This window comes from Athene noctua, chromosome 2 (assembly GCF_965140245.1).
Source record: "Athene noctua chromosome 2, bAthNoc1.hap1.1, whole genome shotgun sequence".
In the NCBI taxonomy this organism is placed as follows: Eukaryota; Metazoa; Chordata; class Aves; order Strigiformes; family Strigidae; genus Athene; species Athene noctua.
Genome location: NC_134038.1, coordinates 13,146,377 through 13,158,949, shown reverse-complemented (window position 1 = coordinate 13,158,949; position 12,573 = coordinate 13,146,377). Strand labels below are relative to the sequence as shown.

Here is a 12,573-nt window from a genome sequence, read left to right as displayed (position 1 = left end):
AACACACAGTCTCTATTATCAACATAATGACAAAACAAATGTTTTCACATAAAAGGCTATGTTTATAGACATTAGACTACAGATTTTAAGCAGACAGCTACTATTAACCAAAGTGACTTAGAACTTGCATTTTGTAGTGCCTATACGTTTGGCTTAATATAACATTTTAGGGTGTGAGTACATTCACATACCAAAATCTTTCTCAAATAAACAAAACCTTTACAGAAATAACAACTGAGAACACAGTACAAAATTAGAGTGCTTTTCATTTCAGAGACTCATCCACTCTCAGGAATGGAAAACAGAGATGACAGGTTTCTCGAAACATCTGTGTTCAAAAACAAGTATCCAGAAATGGCAAGGCAGAGAATATCCTGTGATCCCTCTCCAGCATGAGAGTCAGGCAGAGGGAGAGGGTGCTAAAACTTTGCCCAAGGAAGGGTCACATTGCCAGCTCTTGCTGATGAAGTGGAGCACACTGCAGTTGTCCTCATTTTCAGATGAGCTGCAAATCCCAGGAGAACTAAAATCCCAGAACAAAATATCCCACCTCTAGTCCAAGCATACTAAAGGTACCAGATATGAAAACTGATACTTTGAAAAGAAAAAAAAAGATAAAATGCATGTATGCATGTATGCATGTATATACATATACACATATACTTTAACAAAGGAGGCCAATGTTATTACTCTTCTATAGATGGAAAAACAAGCAGGCTGGTGGCGGGGACAGGAACTGTATCAGGGCCAACTGCACCCCCAACACCCAGGTCTACCCCCTAAACACTAAATCTCACTGCCACTTTGGCTGGGATCACCCCTACCTGCAGGAACCCAGGTGATTCCTCCCTCTTGCTCGTTACCCGCTTAACACCCTCTGCAGCACAACGTGGAAATTTTTTCAAGAGCTGCTGGCTCAGCTGCTTCTACCTGACCACAGCAATAGTGAGGCAAGAAACAAGTCCTGTTTTGGAGGCCAAGCACACTTCTTTCTATCAGTTCTCACCCTTCCCAAAATAAATTATGATTTTGTTGCTTGTTTCAGACACAGTAAAAGCCTTCAGTTTTCAAGGGTCAGTGGTAAACTGCAGCCTGCTTCCAGCACCTGTGCTAGAGGGCCATCATCCCAAATACAAGTTTTGTAAAGTCAAAGGCATCTATCAACATGCTCTTGCTGTGCAAGACTGCTGCCTCCTGCTCGTTCACCCAGGAAAGCCTCTGGAGCCATCATCAGTACTGCAGCTCTGAGCATCCCATGTGCAACGACACAGCTTTCCCCTTCCCCAGGTGCACATTTCTGTATTGTACCAGATATAAAGTGACGATGCTGAATGTTTTACAGGGCTGTGCATTCTCTGGAGGACACTATGTCTGAGACATAACATGATCTTATAGTTAGCTTTTAACTACACCCTGGGGCTTTGCAGGGATAGATGCAGCATCTGCAATCCTCAGCACTGTTGGAGATCATACAGTAAGAGTGGGCTAACAGAGTCAAAGCTAGTCAGTTCTTACCAGTCTAGAAAAACAACCCATCCCTTGGGGCTCTACAAACTAAACCTTAAAAATGTATATGCAAGGGTTAAAAATTTGTTAGGCACTTTGGGAGAGGAGTGTTTTAGAAGAGAAAAGTTGCTATACATATTTAAGCACGTCATTCAGTTCCCCAGTACAAACATGAAAAGAGGAAGAAAAGCTGATATTACAATCTTACTCCTATTAAAGAATTCTTCCTCTGTAACTACCTTTTGCATGGTCTTTATCCAGTTGATTGGCCACTTTCTTCCACTCTTCCATCTGTTCTTGAAGTGGGTTTATCAGACAGTCAATTAAAGCACTAATTTTGTTGAAAAAACACAAAGAGCAATCAAATCCTGCAGATGCCCCTATTCTTATATAGAGAGCCAAGGTCAATATTGGAGTATTTTTACTTTTTGCTGCGACAGCTACCAGTGTCACAATGTAAATATCAGAACATAAAAATGTTTACGCTGGAGAAAGCAAAAGAAAGGACTGGATCAAAAAAAATCCACATCACAAGATAACCAGAATTACTGCACAGAAGTTCAGGACAGTGAGGAACAGAGCGTAAACCAGAGGAGTGACCCAAAACAGGGCCAATGTAAACAGATCCTACTCATCTGTCACACAAAGAGCAGTCTAAATGGATACTCCACAGAGACCAGAAAGGTTCATGCAGCCATGAAGATTATAAACTTAAATAACACATGTATATGCACAAGAAGACAGAGCAGTTGTACAAGCAAACAACGTCCTGTGCCTCACCTCTCACCAGTCGAGTCCATGATACAGCACTAGTAATGTTCCACTAATTAATGAGATTGGGATTGAATCATTTAAACAGCTAACTCTGGGGTAACTGGAGACTAAAGTTGTCTCCTCACAGCCAATTTCACATATATCTTTATTTTAAACAGGAAAAAAAACACCAGGTTGTCAGGCAAAGGGTGAAGCATCATTTTGTTTCACATCAGGTCAATTATAACTTCTAAGTCTGGTTAAAAAAGGCACAAGTGCAAATTACTACTTACTACAGAAGTAGGTCGTTTATGTATAGACCAGCTTACACGAGCTAATTCTCTCCCATTACTTCTATGGTCTAACTTTAACTACAAAAAGGGAGTGAGAGAATTTGTGTTTTCCATACTTGTTTGCTGAAAGTTTCTCTCTTGGCTACAAACTATTTGGGCTCTCCAGTAAGCTGAGGAAGCAACACAATACTTGCTGCTGCCTTAAAACTCAGTGACAAAACTTTAAGTCCTGAAACAAAGACAGGTTGGTCACATCAGTAGCTGCCTGCTCAGCACCAAGCAACAGGAACCTACAGCAGGAATATGCAGCATTTAGAGTGGTTTGAGGTGATCAGCCCAGTCCCCAGAACATGCAGTGAAATCCTGCATGTTGACACATCTGCTGTGCTGAGGGGGAGGAAACAACTACTGTTCTCAGTGACACGGCCAGAGATCAGCTGAAAAGAACAGCTTCAGGTGTTTCCCAGTAGCAAACGGAAGATGAACCTCGAGCTCCGGTCCAGGTACAGAGCCACTCACCTTGAGAACTGCCGGAGTTTGGACTCTATACTTCTGTGCCTCATACACATCCTGGTGAGAGCAGACCCAATCTCTCTGGTACCACCTAAAAAACAAAACGCAAGGCAGGTGAGACCCCGATGAGACTCCTGCCTGTGGTGTAGAGGCATGCCAACCAGGAGGCAGATGCCAAGTCTTCCGGAACAACTGTAAACCAGACTCATAACAGTAGAATTGATCAGGCTATTAACTGGGCAGACCTCAGGGATATCTACCACCTTGGGTAGAGATTAATTCTTGTTCATCCAGAGACCAGAACTGACCAATTAAACACAATTAAAACACAGTTCTTCCCAGCAGCTTTGTGTGCCACGAGGCCCAACTCCGTGGCAGAAGAGTTAAAAGAAAAGAGCTCGAGATGTCAAACAACAAGAAGCAAAGCTGGCAAGCAAGTGGGTGTCTATGGACAGTTTATTTCAACACTCTAGAAACAAACCTAGGGGATTCGATCCAATTTTCCCATCTCCAGATCCTTCAGACCCAATGACTCAGAAGGATTTTGCTCCTCCTGAATATGTAACAAATCCTACATCACTGACACATTCCATCAGTGTATCACACGTACCTACCATCTCAGATCACACATATTTTTCATTACATTGCCAGAAGGTGGCACTATTTGCTCCATACCCTCACTCATTTCAGTTTCTGACAACTGCATGACAGCAAGAATAATTTTTTCAAGTGTTCCTCCTCTGAAGTTTTCCCTTTTAAAAGCACATGTTCCTCCATTTCCCACTTCAATCAGCATTACCAACTTTGATCAGTCTATTAAATTTCAATATCATTTTGTTTTGGTTAGAGTTAGTTTTGATAATTGCTTAGTTCCTATCTACTAGCCACATCTACTGCTCTCAGGGCTCAAACACCAACCTTTGTACAAAGCTTTTCCGAACTGTAGTATTCTCTGAAATGGCAAAGATACCAGCATCTATTTAGAAGTTTCATTTGATTATTAAAATAACCTTAGACTTGTAATATACAATAAAATATCTTCCTTAGGCTTTAAAAATGGTATTGTGCAAGTAAAAAGTATTTTCATAGTAATGAAACTTGAAAAAATTTTTCAAATTTATTTTTTAAGCACAAAACCAAGTCAACATCTCCCTGCATTCTTGCAGAATTAAATCCTGTGCCCACAAAATGGCTCTGGAACAAAGACACTAAATAACTGGAACAAATTGTGGCTATTTGGTATTTTCCATTGTTCAAAAAGATAAACAGAAAGTCCTTTGTCACTTGCCCAATTGCTCATGTTTTTATAAGGAGCTTTTGAAATAAAATTATTTGGTAAGTCTGAAAAGCTGTAGCCTTGCTGCATACGGGTGGCTGGGAAAAGCATATGGAATCCAGCCTGGATCCGGACCCATCTCTTCTGGCAATGCTGCACTTGCACAAGCTGCCATAGACTCCGGTAACTTGAAAACAATACAGAAGATGGGGAGAGGTGTAATGGAGATAAGACAACCGGAGGAAGAGGACAACCTCCACAATAAAAAGTAGATCTCTGTCCCAAAACATGTGCATTTTTCTCTGGAGCCACTGCCAAAGAAAAGTAACTCAGAGCCTAATGAAGCACAACTCCAACGGAACAGATGGAGAAATGAACCAAAAACTTCCACAGTCATCAGCAGAGCAATTCCCAATTGAGTTTAAGCAACAAGCAGTTTTTTCAGGATGAAAACTCATTGAAAAACTGAAATATTAAGGACTGTCAATGGTTAAGTGACACTGCCTTCCTAAGCCCATTACATGAAGAAAGGAAGAGTAATTTCAGAACAATAAATAGGAAATAAGGTACCATGTGTTTTGAAGACTAGGAAACAAGGGTCAGTTACTATTAATATTAAACTGCAAGATAAAAAAAATTTAACTGAAATCCCAATAACCAAAGTATAAATATATTGCCTCAACATGTAGTACAAATGGATGGGCAAGGTCACCAGAACAGCTATACAAATTAGGTCTATACATTGGTAGTTGTGCTTGTTAAAAAAACACAGAACAAAATAAATAAAGCATGTAACAAAAAAGTTATTCCATAGGAAAAAAACAAACCCAGCTGGTTGAGGACGAGGGGGTTACTGGTTCTTCCCACCTTTTGAAACTTCATGTTACCCATAAGTGTTTACAAGAGCATGGAAGTATGAGGTGTTAATTCTATTCTGTGAATAAAGACTATTCTAACAAAGCAAAGGGGGAAAAAGTAATTTTGAGAAGATTTTAATGCCCCTTCTGGATACAAGGTTTTGCAGAAGATGGGTTTAGGCCCCTGCTCAGGAAGAGGAATGAGGGGCGCTGCTGGAAAGTTTGGGAGGGCTGAGCCAGCACCTCAGCTCCGTCAGCGTGGACCCAGGGAGGGCTGCGGGGAGTGGGTTGGGGCTGGCGAGGCTCCATTTTAACGTCCCATGCCGAGGTGTGCAGGGAGTCGGAGAGTGCTGGTGAGGGTCAGCGAGGTGACTTGAACTTCTGAAGCAGCAGCTCTTGCCAACCATTTGTTGAGAAAGGTGCTGCTCAGCCCTCCCTAAAGACTGTAAATCCCTCCCAAACTGCACTTAAATGATAAACTCAACCTGCCTCAAAGTGAAGCGTTGGGGAACACAATCACTCCAAATAGCTACGAGAAGAAAGGATTCCTGTTCCTCTGCAAAACCGTAACTCGCTACAATCAATAAACTGAGTTTAAATAAACTGAGTTTACAGTAATCTGAATTCAGAATAAACCAAGTTTAACTACCTTGGAAATGAGATTACTGCAGTACTGCAAAATATCAACATAACACTTGCAGTGAATGCATGTCCCCTATACAGTCTTCCCAGCTGCCCTCTCTGCTCCTCCTGCTATGTATGGGACCATTTCAAGAGTTCTCTACAGCCTCTCACTGCAAGGCTTACAATGCTGTTGGACACAGACAGGAGCGAGCTTTGCTTCTATTCCTCAGAGCCACCTCATTCACAACCCACTGCTATCCCACCACGTGCCTGGCAGCTAAAGGACATGCAGTCCCATTCAGCTCCATCAAGGGTAGAGGGGGACAGGAGGCAGGTGCCCACTGAAAGGCTGTTGTGTGCCAGAAGCTTCTGCCCCAGCAAAGGGGAACCGGTCTCTGTTCAACGCCTGCTCCTACAATAAAGTCATATGCATTTCCAATTCCTGTTTAAAAGACAATGTTACTGGTGTTTAATTAAGTGTAGGAGAGAGAGAAAACCTTTGCAGGAGACAAGGGGCGTTTTTAATTTTGGCACTCACTCGATTAGCAGAGGCAAGAACAATGTCCAAGCTTCCCTATATACCCATCTAGGTGAGACAGACCACAGAGGTACAGATGCACCTCCCGCGGAGTTTCTGGATGCTGAAACAGCAGCAGCAGCATTTTGAAAATGATCGCTTCCTCAGATATGCCAAAGCAATTTGCATTTTGGGGGTGCCTCAGCAATCCCTTGTTAAAAATCTGCCACCAGTCTGAAGGAAGGACAGTACAGCTCATCTCCTCCCACGCCTGAATCCCACTGCTCCTCCTCAATCTATTAAGTACTCTAGCAGCACCAAACAGAGCTTTACCATCCTGTTTCCAACTATATTATCTGTGAAGAATCAAAATACTTCCTGAGAAGGCAAAAAAAATTGAATACAAGCCTCTCACCACCCCTTGATTTATTGCGTTGGAGCACCGCAGCCATCAGCAATGCGTTCAGCAGTCCTTCCAGGAACATGTGCGGTACAAACAGTTTACCTCAACTGCCAGGAGGTTTCTGTGAAGGCTGGTTCCCACCAGCAGAACTGCAGTGATGCTTCTGTTTCCACAGGGCTGGGATCAGCTAGCTACACAAAGTGGCAGAAGGGAACCATTTTGTACCACTGTAGTGGTTTGAAAATGTCCAAACATAACAAGGGACATAATTTGGATTTGCCTGTTTTACCCAGCCTCAGCCAGACAGCCTTAGGGAACAAGAGTAACATATGCTTTATATAAATTATCATTCAATGTTACAGTAGTTGTTTGCTCACAGAAGGAGTGGGTGGCCAAAATGCATACTCTGCAAACAGAGATGGATCTTACAAGCAACATTAACGTGTGTGCAAGTCCTGGTATTAGTCGTACAGCTGAGTATTCAAAATCTGGTAAGAAGTTTATTGCACTGGGCTATGCCATGGTCATACAAAACCTGCTTCAGTCTCCAAATTAATTTACGGTTTATCTTTTCAAAAAGACCAGCTCCGTAAGTGACCAACTGCCCACTTACTCAAGGCCAGAGCCATGAGCCAGGCAGGCAGAAGACCAAGTGGAGATAACTCCTTTTTCATTGCTATCAACGCACAAACTTAGTGGCAAAAAGAGCATCTGAAACAAAAGTGTGTCAAGAGTATGATGAAAGCACTGCCCGTCTCCACTTCACATACAAGCAGGCCTCTGGCAAAAAGTCATGACATTCTCCAGTAGCTATAATTTCCTGAAGAGAAATACCGCGGCCACATTAGCAAACTTTTCATCAAACCAAGAGTATGTTGGGTGGGTGACCTGGGCTCCACTCACAGCTCTGCATTTGCAAATTACACTACTGTGCCTTGGACTCTCAGTTTATAAAATGAGGCTATGAATTACCTACTTCTCTGACATACTACAGTAATTCATCCATTAAAACAAACAATGCTTGGGAACGGTGTAAAGTAATACTTCGAAACCAGAGACGAGAGCTGTATTCATCAGAATTCCCACTCAGAGAAAGTGGCTTAACAAAACGCTCCTGTCAAATTTGATTAGAAAGCGGATGATAACATCAGCCTTATAAGTAAAAGGCAACTCTGCAAGGCAAAACGTGCTTTTGCTCTCACCTTCCCTGCTTCTCCCTATTCCTGTCCAAGCCTGTAAAAGACCAAAAACCATTTTCATGCAAGATAATTAAATGAAAGCCTATGGATCATGACACTACAATGAGTCCACTATAAAGGCATGAATGATTTTCTTTCGATGCTTGCTTGTCATTCAACATTGCAGAGAGACAACAGAGAAAGATTGTAGGAAAGAGACTCAATTGTTTTATTGGAGTCATCATGTTTGTATTTAATAATGATCATATATCAAGGAAATGATTATTTGATGAAATGTGCAGCTGTACAACTGCATGGCCTCTGTATACTCCAAACAACCCACTACAATTGACCTCTTATCTTCCTCCTCTTGCTTCACTGTTGAGCAACCCCAGAAGGCTCAGAAGATGACTGCCTTTCAGGAAGTGCCTTTAAGGCTCCAACTTATTAACGAGCTCATCTTTATCTTCAAGGGCAGAGTCCAAATGTGCCAGCTATTTCCCTCTTTCCCAAAAGGGAAAGAATGATGAAAAATGGGTGTAATACTTCTGTAATTTCAAAGTTATCAGAAGAGGCTTCCATTTTTGAGCAAAGATTAAAGCGGGAGCGGAACAGAGGCTAGATTATTAAATACAACTCTGAACATGGAGGCTATGACAGGATGACTAACAGTAGGACATTTTAAGTTAATGGTCATTACTCAACTCTTATCCAAACTCATGCTGTTAGGAGAGCAAGCAGCTTCCATCACTGATTACACGGGGCACAAACCTTGATCTTGCAAAACTGTTTATGCCAGATACCTCTGTGAAACTCAAGGATGATGGTATCAGTGCCAGGGAAAAGGAGGGCTTTTGACTAAAAGTGGCCAGCACAGGGATGGTAAGCATAACTGGTGGGACAGAAACCTGAAAGTGGAGTGATGGTAGCACTTTATGTTTCACGGTGTCAACCGCCTCCAGGTAAGGCTTGTAAGTTGGAAAAACACATCAAGAACTGCAGACCACAGAGGGATGTTGCTCAGTATCTACCAGCTGGAAAAAGAAAACAGGACACCCTTATTCCTACAGCTACTATGAGCCCTTCTGAGCAGTGCTTGGCAAAGTCCTGAAGGTTGATGCTCAAAACCAGCAAAAAAACATTTCCTGAAGAATTTTTTTTAAAAAGTTTTTGTTTAGACATCTTTCAGAGAAGACTGGATCAACAAATGCAGATTCAAGGTCAAACTCACCTAAGCTTTTCAGATTAACTGTATTTAATAAAACAACCCTGGCAGGCCACTGTCATGTACTGCATCTGCAGTTGTCACTGCAAGGGAACAGCTTGCTTGCAGTGTTCAGTCGAGTGCCCTTTTGGGCAAATTACTTGGAAAACATACTTATAGAGACCTGATACGAAGTTGTCACATTTGCTAGAGCCCCTTGCAGTTCAGATGATCCTGAAAAGAAGATGCAGTAGGTGGTTTATTTTCTCTTTTGCAGAAGAAACTAGCAATTTGCTCATGGATGGGACTTGCAGGACCTCAAATTGCATTTGCATTGATTTTAAAGGAGAAAGAAGAGTTAAGAGGAAGAGTGGCAGTGGCAGCTAGTTAAAGCAGTAGAGAAGCAAAAGGAACAGGAAACGTGAGCCATCCCTAGCCCACAGCCTGCCCTGGAAACCACCAGCTTTAGGAAGTCCTTAAAACAGACTATGACCATGTTTCAGTCAGTACGTTAAAGAACATGCAAGAAAGCTCTCATGACTTCTTCTGATGCAGCTTATTCCTCTGCTCAGCAGCATTTTTGCTTACCCTAACTGTTCTCCTAGCAGAGCACTCGGCAAAATCCTCGCCCCATGGGAGCCAACATGAATGTTGCCATTAAAAATGCAGGGTCAGAATTTCACCCATGCACACAGAGGTCACTACAGAGTATGTCCAACATATCAAATATGGTCATGAACAAGCCATGCTATGATCTTTGGAAGTCTGGATTTAGTCAGCCTTCAGGGTATGCTGAAAAGCTCACCTGTGGCCCTCTGCTTAAAGAAGATGTCACACAGATTGCTGAAAATGCTTTTGGAAGGTTTAGGTTAAGTTGACATAGGATACATCGATTCAATTTTGGAGAAACCTAGAAGTCTGTCATTGATTCACAAACTTGTAAGAGACACAAAATGCATCACTGAACCATGACATCCTGTTAGAGAGCAATAAAAGTCCAGGCAGAAGGGCTTCCCAGTAACAAAAGCCTCGAGTCTGAGCATGTTTTTGTCAGGAGTGCAAGCTGGCTTGGTCCCTCCTCCTCTCCTTTTCATAGATGGTGTTGCCAGCATAGACAGCAACCTTTTGCTTCTGGAGGTTTCTTTCAAAAATTAATATCCACCCCACCTCGCAGGTGCTTGTCGCCCATTTTTATAAACCCTGAGTCCCGCATCCAAGCTCTAATGCCACAAAAATAAAGCATCATTAGAAACAGATTTGTTTAGAAGAGTAAATACCACTCTTGTGTTTTCCAAGGGCCATTATTTACATTTTATTCTTTGAAATACAAATAATTTCATTACTGAAAACATACAGGGTCTGCTAAACATCTGTAATTACAATAAAGCTGCACCCAATAATACTGTCCATACCTTTTCCCCATTTCTTTCTTTTCAAATTTATAGTTAAATGTATTTCCAAAAACATTCTAAGAATAGTTACATAAACCTAATGGTCTTAATCTGAGCAGATCCAACTGCTTTGCTCCCAGTGCTACACCCACTAATGGTTTAAGAAAGGCAGGCAATGTGAGTCATCAAGCTTGTTCTCCAAAAAAAAAAAAAGCAGCATGCTAATAGAAGGGACTCTTTGTAATGAAAAGGGAATTCCTGAAGCTGCTGAAGTATGCAAGGTCAAGCCTGCTTGCTATTTCAGGGTAAACCCTTACCTGTGCAGCACCCCAGAGCCAAGCTGCCAGCTGACGGGTATCTAAAGGCTGGCTCCATCAGCCAGGGATACTCACTGCACCAAGGACCACGCTCCACTGCGTGTTCCAGATGGTGAAAAGACAGAGATGTGGTTCAGCCCTATTTAGATAGCCAGACTCATTGATCTCCATACCTTCGTGAATCTGGCTCTAAATGAACATTTAATGTCGGCTCAATGTGTGAAGAAGGCAGTAACTCAAAATTGTTACTTCTGAAGTACGGCTCTTATTTCATCTGGGCACAGCTTTGAACTGCGATGTAATCTGATTAGATGCCAGCAATATTCAATGAGGGGAAAGGATAATACACTTAGAGCAAATGGCTTGGAACACCAAAAGCAATTCTACCACATGCTCAGCAAAACACGCATGGCTTATTTTGAACTGGCAACTTCCACAGAGGCTGTGAAACGCCCACAGGTAACTCTCCTCTTTGTGTTTAGTTATCGGCCTTGTAAATACTTCTGGCCCCAAAAGTCAAAAGCTCCTTAACTCAGGTCTCCCAACCACCTGTGCTGCTGATCCCAATCCAGCAAGGATTTCAGCTATGACCAAATGGCTGCTGCCTCCAAAACACAGAATGAAGCACAACCAGAACAAGCAGGTGCAAAAAGCAGAAGATTTTTTTTTTTAAATTCAAGTCAGCAGATCTAACTGAAACCCTACAGCAAGCAGATCTGCAGGATAAGGCAGTGCTATTTTTACATGCTGCCACTTCTTCCAACAGAGCACACTTCCTTAGTGAATGGAGGAAAAGATCATGGAGGCATAATGGGAAGTAAAAATCATCCAAATCACCTTAAGAAATTATCAGTTCAAGAAATTTTAGAGAAAGTCTGTTACATTTCAGTTATAGAGAGATACAGCATCATCAAACCATCAAAAGACTCAATGCACACCTAAGCATTGAACGCAGCATCTTAGTCCCTGGATGCAAGGAGAAGCTCTTCCCCCGCCCCAGGTATTCAGGGACATGGTTCCCTCTCACTGGTGCAACCTCCTGCTTTGCTCAGCATTAATGATCTCTAACTGCAGCTGGCATATATGGGGTGGATGCTGGTGGTGATGCTTCAAGAGGTAATACATACTCTTTCTGGTACTTTCTCAAGGCAGCTGCTCTGTGTGCTCCAAAGGTCATTTAAAAATAATTTCAAATATATATTGAAATACCCATGGCTCAACTTCATCCCCCCTGATTTATTTAGTGCACCTCCAAACTCATTTCAACATGGCCTGCTAGAAACCTAGAGATTAAAAACACACTGACTTTGCAGACTTCTCCTCTAAAACCCAGGACACTCATCAGCAGACACGTGGAGAACCTGCACACCTCTTTAATAGAGTGGCAGATAATAAAAGAGTAACAAGAATCCAGGGCACTAATGTTTACAGTTATCTGAATGGCCTCAAAGCTCATTTTGCCCACTGCTATATATAAAGACAGTTGCACTGTTCCTCAGGTAAGTTCTCAAAGAGTTAACTAGTTTTGTCCTCAGTGATGGGCTTTTATTTTTGGCAGCATCCCACTTATTTTCAACTTCAGCTTCCTCAGCTTTACTACAATATAATGAATTTTCACAAAAGCAAAGGAGAAATTCACCGCATGGGTTTGACACCAGCTGGCTGCTTAAGCCCGCAGTATGAAGGAATTTGATACACAACACTGAACGCGGCTTTGAAAAAAAAGTAATATTCCACCTGT

The 12,573-nt window shown here is 42.1% G+C and overlaps 1 protein-coding gene across 14 annotated transcripts in view; it reads right to left on the bottom strand.

Annotated features, from left to right (window-relative positions):
* The window catches only part of MTSS1 (MTSS I-BAR domain containing 1), a 126,894-nt gene that overhangs the window by 32,103 nt on the left and 82,218 nt on the right, over positions 1 to 12,573 (bottom strand). For all 14 annotated transcript variants that reach the window (XM_074898442.1, XM_074898448.1, XM_074898445.1 and 11 more), the window contains exons 4-5: positions 3,072 to 3,156; positions 1,746 to 1,837 (exon numbers count right to left, since the gene is read on the bottom strand). In XM_074898442.1, coding sequence (XP_074754543.1) covers positions 1,746 to 1,837; positions 3,072 to 3,156 — 177 coding nt within the window. The remainder of the gene's footprint in view (positions 1 to 1,745; positions 1,838 to 3,071; positions 3,157 to 12,573) is intronic.